We start from the raw sequence: 20,750 nt of genomic DNA on the forward strand, positions 1-20,750 counted from the left end.
ATGAAATTTGGTTTTTTGTTTGTGGCAGCTGTACAGTGCAATACATAAAATTACTACAGTACTATGTGCATATCTTAGGCATCCTAGGAATAAATATGTGTGTAAAACATTTGCACGGTACTGTATGTGGGAGGAAAACTGAGGAAACCCACGTGGTCATGGGGAGAATGCACAGAGACAGTGTGGGAAACGACCCCCAATCTTTCGTCTGGGCTAATCACTACACTACCATTTAATTTAATTTGTTAAATTTAGTTGTTGCAATCAATTCTCTTTCACCCTTACCACTCCAACGTCACTCTAGTAAATCTATTTTAGCCGGCTGGTGGTGCAGTGGCATCAGCACCGGACTTTGAGGTGAGTGGTCTCGGATTCGAATCCCTCCGGCTCCCCGCACGCTCTCCACTCGAGCTGGGTGGAGTGTAGGGTTGCTAACTTTCTCTCTCCCAAATAAGGGACAAAAGTAGCAGTCAAATACGGGACACTTGTGTTTATCCCGAGAAAGACTACCATGACCATGAAGCCCTGCGTGGGCACCCGTTTGCGCATGCGTGACGTGCACATACGTGTACCGATTTTGTTTTCTACAAATTGGTTTTGGCTTTGGCTCCCTGATTCTGTCTGAGTGAAACTATGCTGTACATACATTATATCTACCTTATATAGGCTGTGTATTTATCATATCAATCCTGCTTTTACTATATGTTAGTGTTATTTTTGGTATGATTTAGTAGGTTATTTTTTGGGTCTGGGAACACTGAAAAATTTTTCCCATATAAATTAATGGTAATTGCTTCTTCACTTTACGCCATTTTGGCACAAAAGGTTTCATAGGAATGCTCTACCTTAGTGGGGACAAGGGCAGTCCCGTACGGGACAAACCAATTTAGCCCAATATACGGGATGTCCCAGCTAATAAGGGACAGTTGGCAACCCGATGTTCAAGTTCAACAGTGCGTGACAGGGAATGAGGAAAGGGACAGATGGCAACCCTAGTGGAGCGTCGTGAGGGCAACTCGGCCTCGTAAACAACCGACGACTGCTAAAGAAGGTGCCTCCCGATGTGTCACAAGGCACAAAGAGGAACAACAAACAAAGCTGTATTGCATTTCCTTTCTCTTATCTACAGGGTGGTGCCCAGAGTATCTGACAATGCTGAGGTGTGATTGATCCAGGGATTCAAACAATCAGATATGTAGATACAAGGACCTGCATTCCATTAACCTTAATGATTACTTTCTGCTTGACCGTGTTATTTGCATTGATCCATGATCATGGGTACCAAATCTTTCAACATTCAGCTTAAAACCACTTGATTATTTTTCCCTCTCACACTAAGTACTCCCCCGAATGTATTTTGAGTATCAGATCTCACTTTTCATAGTTAATAATTCCCACTCTTGGGCAGCGTTATTTTGCAGGGAAACATAAAGTACAGGTGTAAGTGACTCCTTCAGAAGGAAAAATTGTAAGAGGTAATCTATGGGATTCCAGGAGTTGTTGTCAACTCGGCCACTAGGTTGCTCACTGTTTTGAAAAGGTAGCATCCTTCAAGTCGGACCCTCTCCCCCCCACCCAGAACATGCCCTCGTCTCATTGGTACCACCAGGGAGTAAGTACGGGGTCCTGAAGGCACACACTCACTCGCCTCCCCACCATCGAAACATCTTGAAAAGGCGGCGTACATCATGACGGACCTGCACCCACCCAGAACATGCCCTCGTCTCGTTGTTACCATCAGCGAGAAGATCCAAGAGCCTGAAGGCACGCACTCAATGCTTTAGGAACAGCTTCTTCCCATCCACCTGAAGATTTCTGAATGGTCCATGAACCCATGAGCACCACCTCACTATAGTGCTCTCTTCTGCACTGTTTATTTTTTAATATTTATTACTGTAACTTATATTCATTGTTTTACGTATTGCATTGTTCTGCTGCCGCAAAACAACAATTTCTATACCATACGACAGTGACAAAACCCTTGATTCAGATGCAACAAGAGCTGGCCAAATAATATTCTCCGAACACAGGGACCAGCTGAAAAAGATGCATTCTTTTACCTCACAAGCTGAAAGGCGTTGTTAATAAGGTTTGCTCGGTCATTGCTACTGAGGATCGCGTGGTTTTTTCTCAGTAGTTTGATTAATGCATCCCATCCGTCATTTTCATAATGCACAATGTAATAACCATTCATATCCACATTGAACTTTATCCAGTTCACTTCCCTCGGAAGAGTGATAACATCTGAACGGAAAAAGCAAATAAAAACTTGCATGAGAACTCATCTGACATTGCATTTGTGATGAAATATTGAATTTTGTGGGCCTGCCTAAGCCACTTTGGGACTGATTGTTCATATTTTATAAAATATTATCTTTACAAATAAAAATTAAGAGCATTTACAACAAACTTGCCAATTCTTTCATGAGCAAGATAAATCGCATCTCATGCCCTTGGGATTCTTCTTCACCTTGTCTATTAGAGCAACCCTCATGCTTTCTTTTAGCCCTCCTCATTTCCTTCTTAAAGCAAATAAATCACATCTCAGCCTGATCAATAGCTTCTTCCAGGAATGACTAGCTGTGTTAGTAGCCCTGTTGCACACCTAGGGCTTAGAAACATAGAAAACCCACAAAGCTGTGCCAAACATGTCCTTAGCTTAGAAATTACCTAGGGTTACCCACAGCCCTCTATTTTTCTGAGCTCCATGTACCTGTCTCTTAAAAGACCCTATCGTATCTGCCTCCACCACCGTCACTGGCAGCAAATTCCACCCACCCACCAATCTCTGCTTAAAAAACTTACCCCTGACATCTCCTCTGACCCTACTTCCAAGCACCTCAAAACTGTGCCCTCTCGTGCTAGCCATTTCAGCCCTGGGGAGAAGCCTCTGACTATCCACATGATCAATGCCTCTCATTATCTTATACACCTCTATCAGGTCACCTCTCATCCTCGGTCGCTCCGAGGAAAAAAGGCTTCACCCAATAAATAATGTTCAAGCAACACTCACAACACGCTGGAGGAACTCAGCAGGTTGGGCAGCATCCATGGATACGATGGGTCAACGTTTCAGGCCGGAACTCTTCGTCAGGACTGTAGGGGGAAGGGGCAGAGGCCCTATAAAGAAGGTGGGGGGAGGGTGGGAAGGAGAAGGCTGGTAGGTTCCAGGTGAAAAACCAGTAAGGGGAAAGATAAAGGGGTGGGGGAGGGGAGGCAGGGAGGGGAGAGGCAGGAAAGGTGAAGGAGGAATAGGGGAAAACACAATGGGTAGTAGAAGGAGGCGGAACCAAGAGGGAGGCGATAGGCAGCTGGGGGAGGGGGCAGAGTGACATAGGAATAGGGGAAGGGAGGGGGAGGGAATTACCGGAAGTTGGAGAATTCTATGTTCATACCAAGGGACTGTAGACTACCTAGACGGTATATAGATAATGTCCAATGAAGCTTTACAAAGCTCTGTTAATTTCCTAATGTGGATCAGTCAAATTTGAGCCCAAGAGATTCTGCAGAGCTGAAAATTTTGAACAACAAACACAGAATACTGCAGGAACTTAGCAGCATCTATGGAGGAGAATAACAGTGGATATTTCAATTGGGGGACTGCTTCGTTGAGCGTCTTTACTCTGTCCACTGCAACAGGCAGGATCTACCAGTGGCTACCCGTTCAATTTGACTTCTGATTCTCATTATGACACGTCTGTCCATAGCCTTCCCTACTGCTCCGATGAGGCCAAAATCAGGTTGGAGGAACAAGACCTCATGTTCCATCTGGGTACCTCCAACCTGACGGCATGAGCATCGATTTCTCCAAATTCTTGCCCCTCCCTCCTTCTCTCTTTATCCATTCTCATTCTGGTCACCCTCTCATTCCTTCGCCTCGCCTCACCTGCCCATCACATTTCCCTGATTCCCCCTCCCCCTTTCTTTTCTTCTGTGGTACACCGTCCTCTCCTATTGCATTCCTTCTTCTTCAGCCCTTTACATCTTCCACCTATCAGCTCACAGATTCTTACTTCATCCCCTCCCCTCCCATCTTCCACCTATCAGCTCACAGATTCTTACTTCATCCCTTCCCTCCCATCTTCCACCTCACCTACTACTTACCAGCTTGTACGCTTTCCTCTCCCCCTCCCCATTCCTTTCCAGCCCCGATGAAGGGGCTCAGCCTGAAATGTCAACTGTTATCCCCTCTGTAGATGCTCCCTGACTTGCTGTGTTCCTCCAGCATTTTGTGTGTGTTGCTCAGTCAAACCTGACCTGGTTGAAAATACCTCCTTGTGACATCGTCTGCTAATTTTTAAGAAATATCCCATGATGTTGGCAGAAGCAACATCATATGGCCGTCAATAACTGTGAAACTAATGGATATGCATTGAACATCGGAAGATTGAACTTGATCTCTGTCACTCTGCCATAGCTAAACAGAGCTGAGAAAACAAAATCGTTGATGGGTCCTGGCCTGGGCCCTGGGACAGCACTGCATCCACTGCAGAATTCACCCTAATGTCCACATGCTAAGTGTAAAGACACTCAGGCATTCACCATCGCGGCAAGAGACTTGCTGGCATCACGTGAAAGTTTTCCAAACAGTGGACCTCATGATGAATCTTCTTCAGTAAGGTTCTGAGTGATGATCCATTCATTGAGCCTCTGATTCTTCCCTTGCACTGAAGGGCTGTCGAGGTTAAAATCATCAATCCTAGACTTTTCAAGGGGTTGTACCGTATAAAAATCTATTTCGCACATCCTAACAAAACAACTATATATACTAGACCATAAACATTAACCAGTACCACAGTCATAGAGCACTACAGCATAGAAACAGGCCCTTCAGCCCATCTAGTCCATGCCAAACTATTATTCTGCCTAGTCCCATTGACCCACACCTGGACCATAGCCCTCCATATAATAATCCAAACTTCTCTTCAGTGTTGAAATTGAACCCACAACACCATTTCTGCTAGCAGCTCATTCCATACTCTCACCACCCTCTGAGTGAATTAGTTTTACCTTCCACCCTTAACCCATGTCCTCTTGTTCTAATCTCACCCAACCTCAGCAGAAAAAGCTTGCTTGCATTTACCCTATCTATACCTGTCATGATTTTATATACCACCTTTTAAAGCATTTCAGCTTCATGTTAAATCAACTCTTTAAAAGTACTATTATTTTGTAAAGGGCTCATTGTACAGGCCTGGTAGGAATTATCATCTGCTGATCCAAACTGGGGATGTTCTGCAGTGCAATAAGATATGGAGACATTTACCACTAACACAGCCAGTTATTCCTGGACAGAGCTGCTGATCAGGCCTAGAAATGCAACTTGGTTCGCTCAATAGTTACACACTGTCCTCATGCTAATTTTAAAGCATAATATTGTGCTGCATAATATGACAGATAAACAACTTAACATGAAATAGTAACCTGTCACCTAAATAAATGCAAGGACGTAACGCTGAGGCTTTATAAGGCATTGGTCAGAACACATTTGGAGTACTGAGAGCAGCTTTGATACCCACAGCATGTGTTAGCATTGGAGACAGTCCAGAGGAGGCTCACGAGAATGACACCAGGAGTTAAAGGGTTCATGTACTGTATGAGGAGTGTTTGATGGCTCTGGGCCTGTACTCACTGGAGCACAGAAGAATGAGGAGAAACCTACTGAATAGTGAAAAGCTTGGATAGAGTTGACATGGAGAGCACGTTTCCAGTAGCGGGTGGAGTGTCGGACCAGAGGGCACAGCCTTACAACAGGACCGAACTCCAGACAGAGATGTGGAGGAATTTCTTCAGCCAGAAGGTGGCAAATCTGTGGAATTCAGTGACATAGCTGGCTGTGGAGGCTAAGTCATTGGATACTTTTAAAGTGGTGGTTGATAGGTTCTCAATTAATGTAAGCACCAAAGATTATGTGGAGAAGACAGAAGAATAGAGTTGAGAGGGAAAATAAACCAGCCATGAAATAATGACAGACCAGCTTCAATTAGCCAATTGGCCTAATACTGCTCCTACGTCATACGGTCTATGATCCAAATATCTGTTTAATGGTTATTAAGTAATGCAAATCAACTGTTTGCCTATTGCAATTTCTAACCTCTCAGGCGTCCTTTCAGTATTTCACCAGCGTTTGCAAAAATAGGGAGTGAACGCACAACCACGACTAACATTGCCGCTAAATCTCCTAAGAAGTATCTGTACCCAAGAGATACTCAATTATTAGAGTGGCGCTAGTTAGCAAACCATACTCAAAATATTTACATAATTTTGCTTCTTGACAAATTGATACGTAGAGTTCATATTCCAGCTCTCAGTGTCTTTTGTAGTAGAAATAGTCTGTAGTTTTATTCTAGGTCTCTGATGTTAAACACAAAACATATGGGTGAAGAGTCACGCTGGTTGGGTTTTACTGCATTGGCTCAGCAGAAGTGAGTCCAGAACTACAAATTGTAAACAATGTTATTTACCTTTTTTGGTCTTCATCAAATGCCTCTGGATGGTTTTGGAGTGGCTTGTAATGTAAGTTAGTGGAATGTGCCACAGGTAACTACAAAGGAAGGAACACAATACAATGAAGATTAATGTTTTATCAAGCAACACTGCTGGTGGCAGAGAATGGAGCAGCTTTTCATTGCCACAATCAGTGCTGGCTTTAAGCGCACAGACATCAGAAGAAATTGCAAAATAAATTGCCTTAGCTACACAAAGTAACCAGGGTAACCCATTCGATCAAGTTGACTTTTATATTACGTAAACACAAGAGATTCTACAAATGCTAGAAACACACACAGATGATGGAGGAACTCGGAAAGGAATAAAGAGTCGATGTCTCGACTAAGTCCTATTGAAGGGTCTCAGCCTGAAACATCTCTATGGTTTTTTTATTACTTCACTGGTTATTATCAACAGAGTCAAAATGAATGCAATTCTACGCTACTGCTTAGGCGGCTAGAGTGCCTGAGACTTTTGCAGCTGAGAGTATTTGTCAAGGTGGGGTGGAGAGAGAGAGATTGTAAATCTGGCAGGAGCAAGGGTGGCGTGTCACGCGAAGGCCGTGGAGCAGGTCGCAGAGGAGAAGTGCCAGGACAGTGAGTGATGCAGGTACAGACACACCCAGCCCTGAGACATCTGGCAAGATTTATTTGATACCAAACAATTGGTTTATTGATTATTACAGAACGTCTCTCTGGTGCTTCCCGCTCCCTCCTCTCTCCCTTCCCCCTTTTCCCAACCATGATTCCCCTCTCCCTGCCCCCTTCCCACTCTCAGTCCACAGTAGAGACCTATATCAGAATCAGGTTTATCATCACTCACATATGTCATGAAATTTGTTTTTTTTTGTTGCAGTAACAGTAGAGTGCAGTACATAAAATTATTACAGTACTGTCTAAAAATCTTAGGCACCCTAGCTATATATTTATATGTCAAGGACTATTTCACAGTACTGTATGCTCAAGACCACCAAAGGTAATGCTCGATACTTCACACCGAGCTCCCTTTTGCATCGATTGACAGTATAATTGTGCCAAATGAAACAAGGGGAACATGTCCTGCGCCTCAAAACCAGTCACCCAAATGTCTGTGTACACTCTCAGCTGCAGCAACGTATTCCACAGCCACGTGCAATCACTTGGCATGGCATCTCCCTCGTTTTGCCTGAATCAAGTTTATCATCACTGACATATGAAATTTGTTTTTATTGCGGCGGCAGTACAGAGCAATACGGAAAATTTAATTCTGATCTGGGTCTCTATTGTGGACTGAGAGTGGGAAGGGGGCAGGGAGAGGGGAATCATGGTTGGGAAAAGGGGAAGGGAGAGGGGAGGGAGTGGGAAGCACCAGAGAGACATTCTGTAATGATCAATAAACCAATTGTTTGAATCAAACGACCTTGCCTGGCGTCTGCATCCGTTCCACTTCCTGCCCTGGCACTGCTTCTCTGCCACCTGTCCCACATGACCTCCTGCAGTACTCCACCTTCACCATTCCCAACATCCTTTGGTCCCGCCAGATTTACAAACTCGCTCTCCGCTTCATGTTGAAAAATACAGTACTGAGCAAAAGTCTTAGGGACCCTCACTATACAGTATATATATGTGCCAAAGACTTCTGCACAATTCTGTACTGATTTGAAAATATATATGTTAATTAGCCATTATTTGCTTTTTATTACTTGTAACTTTGTTGGATTGGGAAGATTGTGTGTCGCTTCAAGTCATATTTCATCATAGCTGCACAACCTGTTTTTCAATTTGTGCTGCTGACTCAAACTTGCCTTGGACGACAATTACACAATGTTCCGTGAATACCACAGGTACATTCCGAAAATTGGAATACAGAAACTTAACTAATTTGAGCCCGTTGTAGACAGAAGGCACCAATTAGTATACCAAATGGCAGAATTGCTGTGAAAAACCATATTCTTCTACCAATGTGTAATTTGATATTCAATCATCACAATCTAGGAACAGGATTAATTATATTTCCCACATCCAGTCTTGCGGCTTTTCTGGGTGTGGTTACCAATTTAGTCTTGTGTCATGGCTTCACATCCACTGTAGGCTGAGACAGAAGTGCTAGTATAGGACATTTCATTCAGAAAAATAGGAAAGAAGAAAGAGTTCAAAGTAAATTTATTATTGAACTATGTATATGTCACCATATACGTTCATTTTCTTGCAGGCATTCACAGTAGAACGAAGGAATGCAACCAACAACTACTCACGAACAAAACGACTGACCATGAAATCATTGTGCAAAAGAACACCAGCTGTACAAATACAAAAAAAAATAATACTAATAACACCAGAAATATGCTGAATTAAAAGAGGAAATTGACAGACTGTGGAACACGAACAGGGTATACTGTGCCCCAGTAGTAATATCTACAGCTGGTATCGTCACAAAGTCACTACTCAATAGCAGTAAACAATTAGGTCTACAGAGCAATATTTATGTAAATTTTCAGAAAGGCACATTACTGTAAACCACTACTAGAGTCCAAAAGTTGTTAGCAATTGAGAAATGAGTGTACTTGGTTTTGCCCCTATCTCAGGTTTTACCAGCTTGGGCTGAGAAAAAAATAATAATGAATGAGTAAATAAATAATAGTACAAGATGAGTTGTAGTTAGTCCATAGGTTGTCTTCAGTGTTGAGGTGATTGAAGTTTTTCACGCTGGTTCCAGAGCCTGATGTGTGTGTGTGTGTGTGTGTGTGTGTGTGTGTGTGTGTGTTTGTGTGTGTGTGTGTTTGTGTGTGTGTGTGTGTGTGTGTGTGTGTGTTTTTGTGTGTGTGTGTGTGTGTGTTTGTGTGTCTGTGTGTGTGTTTTTGTGTGTGTGTGTGTGTGTGTGTGTGTTTGTGTGTGTGTGTGTGTGTTTGTGTGTGTGTGTGTTTGTGTGTGTGTGTGTTTTTGTGTGTGTGTGTGTGTTTGTGTGTGTGTGTGTTTGTGTCTGTGTGTGTTTGTGTGTCTGTGTGTGTGTTTTTGTGTGTGTGTGTGTGTTTGTGTGTGTGTTTGTGTTTATGTGTGTGTGTGTGTGTGTGTGTGTGTGTGTGTGTGTTTGTGTGTGTGTGTGTGTTTTTGTGTGTGTAGGCGCGCACGCGCTACTTGAATGGATTTGATTCCAGCACAAAGACAGATCAAATGTTAACATTGTTATCCACAATATCATGCAGAAATGTTGTACGTTTTTCTTATTATGATTGCAACATTCAGCGATCAACGTTTAGCTTCACCGTATAAAACATTGTGCACGCAAACCTTGCTTAATCACGCATCATTTCATCTTTTTTGGTTGCACAAGGCACACATGACAGAAATATAGAAATTACCTTGCAGTTTCCGAGTTTGGATCTTGGATCTTAGAACCTTTCTGAAAGTACTCTTGCTGTAAAAAGACTTGTCTTCCTTGCATGGTAACAGTTACTAATGGGAACCCCTTCTGAAGAGTCCAAGTATTCATCATAGTCTTTACATCAAGGACATCTTCCATGAACCAATGCTACAACATAAAAATAATGAAAATATAAATTATACCAGATTACTTTTCATCTGTTGTCTTTTCACAAAAACTGTCACTTCTATCTTTAATTTACTCCAGTTTGTGGAAATGCGTCTCATTACAAATTGCAATCTATACTGCCATCCTGTGGATGTAGTGTGTACTGCACACAAAGCAACTTTACACCATAAAGTTCAAAGTAAATTTATTATCAAAGTCTTCATCACCATATACCTTGGGATTCATTTTTTGCAGGCATTTTCAAGAAATTGCAATTGAATTTATGAAAACCTGTACATAAGGACTGACAAACAACCAATATGCAAAAGATGACAAACTCCAAATAAAAATAATACTGCGAATATGAGTTGTAAATAGTCCTTGTAAGTGATTCTGTAGGTTGTAGAATCAGTTCAGAGTTGTGGTAAATGAAACTATCCATGCTGCTTTCAGGAACCTGATAGTCAAGGGATGATAACTGTTCCTGAACCTGGTGGAGAGGGACCAAAGGCTCCTGTACCTCCTGCCCAATGGTAGAAGTGAGAAAAGAGCATGGGGGGGCGGATGGAGGTTCTTGTTGATGGATCTGCTTTCTTGTGGCAGTGCTCCATTTAGGTGTACGCAGTGGTGGAAGAAACTTTGCCTATGATGGACTGGGCTGTTTCCACCAGTTTTGCAGCCTTTTTCTGTTCCTGGGAGTAAATTCTCAAATGGCAAAGCTAACCTCTGAGGAGATATTGGGATTATCAGCATATGCAGTATTTGTCAGACTGAACCCTGTCAGAATTTTGCAGTGAGATCTATTATTCTTCTAAATACTAGGGGATGCTGCCTATTCTGCACAATCTCTCTTCACACAACAAGCCGCCCGCCATTCTTGCAATGAGTTATGAATCTTCGCTGTACACTGTCTGTGGCAGGTATATTTTTTTCTTAGATAAGGAGACTAAAAACATAAATTCTACTTTATTTCTTTATTACCCTGTAAATGTCTGCAACAAATTGAATCTCAAGGCTGTTTATGGTGACATGTATGTAATTTAATAATCAATTTGCTCTGAACTTTGATTTTGATAACACAAAAGTTGGGGGTGTTGTGGATAGTCCTGAGGGGTGTCAGAGATTACAGCGGGACATCAGTAGGACGTAGAACTGGGCTGAGAAGTGGCAGACAGAGTTCCACCTAGCTAAGTGTGAAGTGGTTCATTTTGGTAAGTCAAATTTGAAGACAGAATATAGTATTAATGGTAAGGCTCTAACGGAGGATCAGAGGGTCTTGGGGTCCACGTCCTTAGGGCACTCAAAGCTGCTGCGCAGGTTGACAGTGTTGTTAAGATGGAGTATGGTGTGTTGGCTTTCATCAACTGTAGGATTGAGCTCGAGAGCCAAGAGGTAATGTTACAGCTATACAAAACCTTGGTCAGACCCCACTTGGAGTACTGTGTTTAGTTCTGGTCACCTCACTACAGGAAGGATGTAGATACTATAGAAAGAGTGCAAAGGAGATCTACAAGTATGTTGCCTGCATTGGAGAGCATGCCGTATGAGACTAGGTTGAGTGAATTTGGCCTTTTCACTTGGAGCGACGGAGGATGAGAGGTGACCTGATAGAGGTGTATAAGATGATGAGAGGCATTGATCTTGTGGATGGTCAGAGGCTTTTTCCCAGGTCTGAATGGCTAACACAAGGGGGCATAGTTTTAAGGTGCTTGGAAGTAGGTACAGAGGGGATGTCAGAGGTAAGTTTTTCACACAGAGAGTGGTGGGTGGGTGCATGGAATGTACTGCCAATGAAGGTGGTGGAGGCAGATATAACAGGGTCTTTTAAGAGACTTTTGGATAGGTACATGGAATTGCAATAGAGGGCTATGCGGTAGGGTAATTCTAGGCAATTTCTTGAGTGATTGGCACAATATTGTGGGCCAAAGGGCCTGTGATGTGTTGTAAATTTATATGAACTTGTAGAAAGACCTTCCTTCCTTGAATAAGAAGACCAAAACTGCGAGTAGATAGGATTGGTCTGGATCAGCATTCTGGTCAACCAGGCATTAAGGTCTGAAGGGCTTGTCCCTGTGCTGTGCTGTGCTGTACTATGTTCCCACGGGGTATCTATGGGTATAAGACATGGGGGCAGACAGAACAATAAGACACCATGCAGAGAAGTGCCTGCCCTGATAGAGTTACACCTCCTGGCTTGAGAGACTGCCAAAGTTATCAAGCTTCCATTCTCATTCAGTGACATTCAACAACACTGAACTCCACAGAACAATTAGAAAATTGCTATTAATATCTTATGAAAGAGGAATAATTTAAACCACTGTTAAACAAACAATCTCAATTAGCGTAAAACTTTGTAAAATATCTTCTTCACATCTGTTGCTCTCCATTCAGGTGAAGGGGCTGAGCGATTCTACAACAGGTAAATTTGCCCAGGATCAGTGGGCAAATTGTGGCAAGTCCATTAACTGCTCTTAAACCACAAAATGAGTCCAACATCTCAACACAGTGAGATACCTGCAGGGGAGCTTGACACGCCCTTCCAGGGGATCTGTGCTGGCTTACATCTATGGGAAGGTGTAAATACCAGCAGCTTGGCACCAAAGCCACTGGCATTTTCTACCAAGTTCCAGACCAATAGTAATCACGTATAAGCAAAAGTACAGGAGGCATCTTTCACTTCAGAGAAACTAAAGACAATTTTTTCTAAGAGACCCAAGGTTAAAGGATATCAAACCAAAATTAAATACTGTCATAAAATACGGTGAATATAACTTCTAAATGCTTAAATTCAAATGTACTTTGTCAGATAAAATATTCTGATTTTTGACAACCAACTATATTCCAAAACTATAATTTTGAATTCTATCTGAATGGAAACCTTCATGCAAATAGGAACACTTATCAACATCGTGTCTTACTGAACCAGGAGGGAGATCTGAATTTCCTTTGCAGTATTGTGGCACATTTAGTCTATTTCCGTGTGCATCCTCCGAATGACAAATCTAGAAAAAAGAACGTTTGTAATTGATTTTAATGGTTTGCTCAAAAAACCTGGAATCACTTAATTGATTAGAAAAGTACTACTACTACTACTACTACGTCGACTCAGGCCTGGGGGGCCTGCGTCAGGCACGATGACAGACTCTCCACTTCTCCCTCTCCCTCATCAGTGTGTTCAGTTCATCTACATTAGCCACGCCTTACGTTAGCTACATTAGTCTATTGATCAGGGCAATTGTCTAAAGATCAAGATCATCTGCAGTACAGTTCATCTACAATTCATCTAATGTAGATGAACTGTACTGCAAATGACCTTGATCTTTAGACAATTGCCCTGATCAATAGACTTCAGGCACTAAAAGATATCAAAAGATGTGGGATTCATGCAGGAAAGTAACAGTGAGATAAAATATTAGCCAAGATCACGGTGCAGGGACATGAGGAGCCAAATGAATCTTACTGAATGATACAGGAACACCAGGAGACAAATAGCTGATTCCTGCTTTTACACTTAAGTTATGTCTCATATTTCAATGTTTGAAAAGCTGTAAACATTTTCTGCTTCTATCCTAATTGCAGCAAATCCCACTTACCCGTATCCCTCTGCCCAGTAACTTACAAGGGACCCAGTCTACCCACATATTAATTTTAAAATTCTCGCCTTCCTTTATAATGCCACCCGTCACCAGCTTTGCAACACCCTACGATACAATAAGAATTCGGACCCTTTGCGTAAGTTCCTCCGACTCTGCCCGCACTGTTGGTGTCTCTGCCATCAACCACGTCAGCCCTAAGCTCTGCTACTGCCTCCAACTTCCTCTGTTTCTCTGCTCTCTTTCAAAACGCCGCATAACTCTGTGGCATTAGTCACGTATTCTATCATCTTCTACTTCCATCTCACCACCATCTACCCACTCTTCAGATTCATGGTTGGGTCAGTGGAAATCAACAGTGACCAAATCAGTTTGGCATGGTTTGGCCATGTCCACCGCTAATCTTGACCTCACAATCGATCTCATTGTGGTCTCACACATTATTGTCCAGCTGCACTGCACTTTCTCTGTAGTTGTTACACTTTATTCTGCGTTTTTATTGCTTACCCCATACTACCTCAAAGCGCTGTGTAAAGATTTGATCTGTATGAACAGCATGCAAGTACTGTTCCAATATACTAGCAATTCCAATTGCTAGTATATAAATGTATGGTGGATTCACACGAGTCTAATGTCTGTAAGGAGTTTGTACTTTCTCCTGTGACCATGAGTGTTTCTTTCCAGTGATCCAGTTTCCTCCCACACTCCAAAGATGTACCAGTTGGTAGGATAATTGGTCATTGTAAATTGTCCTGTGATTAGGCTCGGGTTAAGTCGTGAGTTCTGGATGGTGCAGCTTGAAGGACCAGAGGGGTCTATTGTGCGCTGTACCCCAATAAATAAATAATCTTCTGAGAGAAAGTAAATATTTGCAAGTCCCAAGCAAATAAATAAAAGTCCAGGGTATTCAACCATGTCATCCTGATATAAGCCTCTGTGCCGTTACTAATAATGACAGAGATTTATATCTTCACTTGAAAAAAATAAACACTGCGTCAACTTCTCTACTTCAAATCTCCCATTTGAATATTTGCTACTGCCACCAAGATCTGCACCTCGGCCAACCCACAAGGGCCTGCACCCTGGGCTTCCCTCCTCACCGCAGTGTTCCCCCACTTCTCGTTGCGACATAGCTCCTGCAGGCATCTTCTTGTGCCTACCTCTGACCACACGATCTACCACCAAGATCTTTAAAGCTCTAGTGCCTTTCAGGATCATTAACTTTACACACACTCTTCCATGCTACGTTCATACTGCGAGAAATTACTTTAGTCACTCACAATAATTCAAAGCTTAAGTTTCGCCTCTTGTGATTGTCACCACTTTTAAAAAGCGACTTAAAAGCTTAATTTAAACATTCGATTTTGTTTGGGGCAGTTGTGCAATGACATTAGTCATGCAGCCTTTCATCACCAAGAAATGGGTTTCAGGCATCCTGGAATGAACTTAAAGCATCCCATTAGTTAAGGTACAACGCAGAATAAGTCTGCTACATCCTAACTCAGTGCAAGGAATGCATGCTCAAAACTCTATACCCACGATAAATTGACATTAAATCAGCAATAGAGTCATAGAAAAGCACAGCACAGAAAAAGGCCCTTCAACCCATCTAGTCCATGCTGAAACTGTTTAAACTGCCTACTCCCATTGACCTGCCCCAGGACCATACCCTGACCATCCATGTACCTATCCAAACTTTGCTTAAACATTGAAATTGAGCTTGCAGGCATCACTTGCACTGGAAGCTGGTTCCACACTCTCATGACCCTCTGAGTGAAGATGTTTCCTCTCATGTTCCCCTTAAACTTTTCACCTTTCGCCCTTAACCCATGTCCTCTGGCCGTAGCCCCACCTAATCTCAGTGGAAAAAGCCTGCTTGCACTTACCCTATCTAGACCCCTGATAATTTTGTATATCTCTATCAAATCTCTTCTCAATCTTCTATGTTCAATCTTTCCTTATAGTCTTTCACAATATGGCCAAACCCAGCCAAATGAGGGATACAGCAAGAGGATCTCACTGATATAACGAGCTTGTTCTTCAGTAATTAAGATTAAAGCAGAACGTGAAGAAGTTATTCTGCATCTGATTACAGTCTATGTAATGGAGGTAGCTGTAATACTATTTTAACATTCATAGATTAGCTTTCCGTATTGCCCGACAACGTGCAAAGAAAGGCTAACAAATGCAAATTCTAACAATTTTCTTGAGAAGAAAGAAAAAAAAACAAAAAGCTAGTCATCTCATGATGGCTCCTTTAATCCGGGCACCTAGTTAAAAACTGGATGATCTACGAGAAACAAAGTTTACGAGAAATGACTCAAGCCTTGTGATGCAACGTATTAAAGTGAATGTACAAGAATAAAGGTGTGCTGATATATTTTACGCACTTAAACAAATTTAGCTGTTACTCACTTGTTACTAGTAAATATCCCAGGTCCATGGTATTTATGCACATTGTATTTCATATCTGTGCTTTAACTTCTAACATTATTTTGTACTTAATTCTTAATTTTTTATAATTACTGAACGCGATTTTTGTTGCATGTCGCACCAACACACCACAGCAAATTCCTAATACATGTAAATGTATATGGCAAATAAAGTTGCTCCTTGATCCTTAAATGCACGAGCACAGATGAAAAAAAAATTTATTAACCAGTCGGGTTATAGAAAAGGTTACTGGCATAAACATGTTTACATGGACAATAACTCTCCAGGAGCTTCCTTAAAGAACCGACGTTGTAAATGTAAATAGTTCAGCTTACATTAGTCAAACTATTCCATAAATCCTCATTCTTTGCATTTGCATAGCTGTGGCGTTGGAGGTAGCTGATCGTGCCAGCTTTAAAAACATCTTCTGTCAGATAGTCCATCAGCATGTTCAGAATGCAGGCTCCCTATAGTTTAAAATAGAAAAAATATGACAGGGAAGACAATTAGCCTTAAATGTGCCAAATATGCAAAGACAATAGAAAAGCATACGGGGGAAACACCCAACAGAAGATGTACTGGCAACAGCAGACCAGTTTCGTACTTGGGACATTCACTTGTAATGTTATTGAGTTGGCAGATGATGCCAATAGAACTTTGATAGCACAAGATAAATTTTATACTGAGAAAACAATATCTACAATGCAAGAATATTTACAGCAAACTGCATCTTTCAACAGTGTTACTGATCCTTGTGGGTGGCGGGGTGGAGATACGTCTCTACCAAAGGAGGTGTAAAGCACGCCTTCCTTCTGCTAGCCTACCCAGCTTATGGACTCCCATCAGGGAAGAGGCAATGTAGCATCCACGCCAGGACCACTAGACTTAAAAAGAGTCGCTTCCCCCGAGCTGTCGGGCTGATCAACCCTTCTACGCATTAACCCAACCCACCATTGCCCACCACCAACACCTTGTGCCACCTTACGTACATTCAATCTGTATATATAAACTAATCTCTGATTGGACAATGAACCACCTCATTTGCTCTCTTTTTGCACTAGCAATTTAATATTTATTTGTTATTGCAATTTATAATTTTTATGTATTACACTCTACTGCTGCCATAAGGAAGGCAAATGTAATGTTAGCATTCATTTCAAGAAGACTAGAATACAAGAGATGAGGCTTTAAAAGGCATCAGTCACACTACACTTGGAGTGATGTGAGGAGTTTTGGCCCCCGTATCTAAGAAGAGACATGCTGGTACTGGAGAGGGTCTGGAGGAGGTTCACAAGATTGATTCTGGGAATACAAACATTTTCATATGAGGAGTGTTTGATGGTTCTGGGCCTGTACTTGCTGGAGTTTAGAGGAATGAGGGAGGGTTTTATCAAAATATGTTGTATATTGAAAGGTCTAGGAGTGGATGTTGGTAGGATGTTTCCTGTAGTGGGTGAGTCTAGGACTAGAGGGACATCCATTTAGAACAGGGATTTTGAGAAATTCTTTTAGCCAGAGGGTGGTGAATCTGTGCAGTTCATAGTCACAGGTGGATGAGGAGGCCAAATCATTGCGTATACTTAAAGCGGAGTTTGAAAGGTTCTTGATTAGTCAGGGCATCAAAGATTATGGGGAGAAGGCAATAGAATGGGGTTGAGAGGAAAAATAAATCAGCCATGATCAAATGGTGGAGTAGTCGATGAACCCAACTGTCTAATTCTGTTCCTATGTCTTAGATAAGTATACACATACATATATATATATATATATATATATATATATATATATATATATATATACACACACACACATATATAAGGAGCCATGCAAAAGTCTTAGGCACATGAATTCTGCTGTTCGGTATACTAATTGGCGCCTTCTGTCCACAATGTGCCTAAATTAGTTAAGTTTCTGTGTTCCAATTTTAGGAATGTATCTGTGATAGTCACGGAACATTGTGTAATTGTTGTCCAAGGTAAGTTTGAGTCAACAGCACAAATTGAAAAAACAGGTTGTGCAGCTATGATGAAATATGACTTGAAGTGACACACTATCTTGTCAACATGGAGCGGAGAGTGAGCTTGTAAGTCTGGTAGGAGCAAAGGATGCAGGGAATGGCGACAGTGGAACTCAGCAGGAGGGGTGTGGGACAGAGAAGGAGTGCCAGGGCCAATGGACGGCACAGCTGCAGACACACCCAACCCTGAGACACCTGGCAAGGTCATTTCATTACAAACAATTGGTTTATTGATCATTAAAGAATGTCTCTCGTGCTTCCCGCTCCTTCCCCTCCCCCTCCCCCTTTCCCTTCCCCTTTTCCCAACCATGATTCCCCTCTCCTTGCCCCCTTCCCACTTTCAGTCCACAAAAGAGACGCATATCAGAATCAGGTTTATTTTCACTCACATATGTCATGAAATTTATGTTTTTTTTTGCGGCAGCAGTACAGTGCAGTACATAAAATTACTACAGTGCTGTGCAAAGCTTAAGGCACACCAGTTATGTATATGCGTCAAAGACTTTGGCACAGTAATACGCACACACACACGCACGCACACACGCACGCACACACACGCACACACTCTCAACAGTTACTTGTATATTGTGCTTAATAGCATTGCTTTTATATTTTGTGTGTTTTTATGCTGCATCCGATCGAGAGTAATAATCATTTTGTTCTCCTTTATACTCGCATACTGACACATGACAATAAACAAACGTGAACCTCGATTTCTTTTCAATACCAGTTGAACCTTTCAGCAAGTCATCCCACATGTTAGACAACAGATTAGTAGTTTCCTCTGCTACAAATATGAGTTGTGCAATTTATTTCTTTTTTTGCTTTGGCATTTTAAAGTCATTGCAATTTACTTAATTTCTATTTACCTTTTCATAAGAGACCTCATCAAACATCTCCAGGATCTGCGTGGGACTTTCCACCTGAGTTGACACCGGATGTGAAGAACTCAAGGCATCCACTTCCATGGCACTGAAAAACTTGTCCAAGAAGAACTCTTTCTGTGAAAAACAAAAGCATTTTGACTTTAGTCCTGGAATCACACATTTACAGTTGACATATAAAAGTCTTTCCAGTACTGTTCAACTCATGAGTAACTCATGAGTGTTTCAATATTCATTAGGTTTCAATGAGGACTCTCCCGCCCCCACCTCCCCCTCCCCATCAGTCTCAACTCCAGTGAGTACAGACCCAGAGGCATCAGACGGTCCACATCCTCCCCTCCATCCGTCTCAATGCCAGCGAGTTCAAACCCAGAGGCATCAGGCAATATCCAATAACTATAGCAATCACTGAAAGACTGTCCAACTTGTGCGTTTAACCAGTGGGCAAAAGACAACAAACTGTTCATTTACGAAAAGAAGAAACAATAATAATAAATAAATAAGCATTAAATATCGAGAATATGAGATGAAGAGTCCTTGAAGGTGAGTCCATTAGTTGTGGGAGCATCTCAATGATGGGTCAAGTGAAGTTGAGTGAAGTTATCCCCACTGGTTCAAGAGCCTGATGGTCAAAGGTTTACTCACCAGATTTGTAGCTTGAATCTGCTTTGGGTGTTTACTTTTTATTCTAATTTTGCTTCATGTTTGCAGTCTTGGCTCCTTTTTAAAGCCACCAGTGAGCAGCTACAGGCAGAGAAGTAGCAAAGTAACCTCTCAACTTCTTTGTTCCATGTGAATACTAACAACTTTACATTAACCATAAATGGCAAGTTTGAAACAGTCTGTCAGACTGACACATTGGAACACCTTAAATTTGAGAGTGAACACTCCAGCATCAGTAGTGATAATACAGTGTATTTCACACGTCTTGTGGGCTATTGAATTTCTCAAGCCTCAAGTAAAATGAATGGCTGAGCCAGTTTCTTCAGACTGGTGCAGATAACATCAGGGTTGGTGGCACTATTGATAGTGTAGAAGCTGGTCGTAGGCTACAACACAACACTGACAGTGCTGAGAAGTGGCAGATGGAATTCAATCTCGAACAGAGGGATCTCACGGATCCACATTCATAGAACTCTCAAAGTTGCCGCGCAAGTTGATAGGGTGGTTAAGAAGGCATAGGGCACGGTGACCTTCATTAGTCAGGGGATTGAGTTCAAGACCTGTGAGATAATGTTGAAGCTCTATAAAACTGATTAGGCTAAACTAAGAATACTGTGTCCGGTTCTGGTCACCTCATTATAGGAAGGATGTGGAAGCTTTAGAGAGGGTGCAGAGGAGATTTACCAGGATGCCACCTGGATCATGTCTTATGAGGAAAGGTTGAGTAAGCTAAGGATTTTCTCTTTGGAGCAAAAGAGGATGAGAAGTGACTGGATAGAGCTATATAAAATGATAAGAGGACGAGATAGAGTGGACAGTCAGAGACTTTCCCCCAGAGGAACAATGGCTAATACAAGAGGGCATAACTTTAGGGGTGATTGGAGGAAAGTTTCAGAGGAATGTCCGAGGTAGTTTGTTTTTTTACAGAGTGGTAACTGCATGGAACGCAGTGCTGGGATTGGTGGTGGTGGAGGCAGGTAGTTTAGGGACATTTAAGATATTCTTAGATAGGTACAAGGATGAAAGAAAAATGGAGGACTATGTGGGAGGAAAGCATTAGATTGATCTTGGAGTACGTTAAGAGATCGGCACAAGACAGCGTGGGCCAAAGGACCTGTGCTGTACTACACTGTTCTATGTTCTATAAGCTGAGCTGAGTGCAGG

At 42.0% G+C, this 20,750-nt stretch overlaps 1 protein-coding gene across 1 annotated transcript in view; it reads right to left on the reverse strand.

Annotated features, from left to right (window-relative positions):
* erap1b (endoplasmic reticulum aminopeptidase 1b) overlaps positions 1–20,750 on the reverse strand; it is a 60,775-nt gene that overhangs the window by 21,437 nt on the left and 18,588 nt on the right. The window contains exons 8-13 of the mRNA XM_063068587.1: positions 18,909–19,040; positions 16,358–16,489; positions 12,915–12,998; positions 9,827–9,996; positions 6,465–6,544; positions 2,061–2,244 (exon numbers count right to left, since the gene is read on the reverse strand). Coding sequence (XP_062924657.1) covers positions 2,061–2,244; positions 6,465–6,544; positions 9,827–9,996; positions 12,915–12,998; positions 16,358–16,489; positions 18,909–19,040 — 782 coding nt within the window. The remainder of the gene's footprint in view (positions 1–2,060; positions 2,245–6,464; positions 6,545–9,826; positions 9,997–12,914; positions 12,999–16,357; positions 16,490–18,908; positions 19,041–20,750) is intronic.

The sequence above is a fragment of the Mobula hypostoma genome, chromosome 16 (genome assembly GCF_963921235.1).
Source record: "Mobula hypostoma chromosome 16, sMobHyp1.1, whole genome shotgun sequence".
Classification (NCBI taxonomy): domain Eukaryota; kingdom Metazoa; phylum Chordata; class Chondrichthyes; order Myliobatiformes; family Myliobatidae; genus Mobula; species Mobula hypostoma.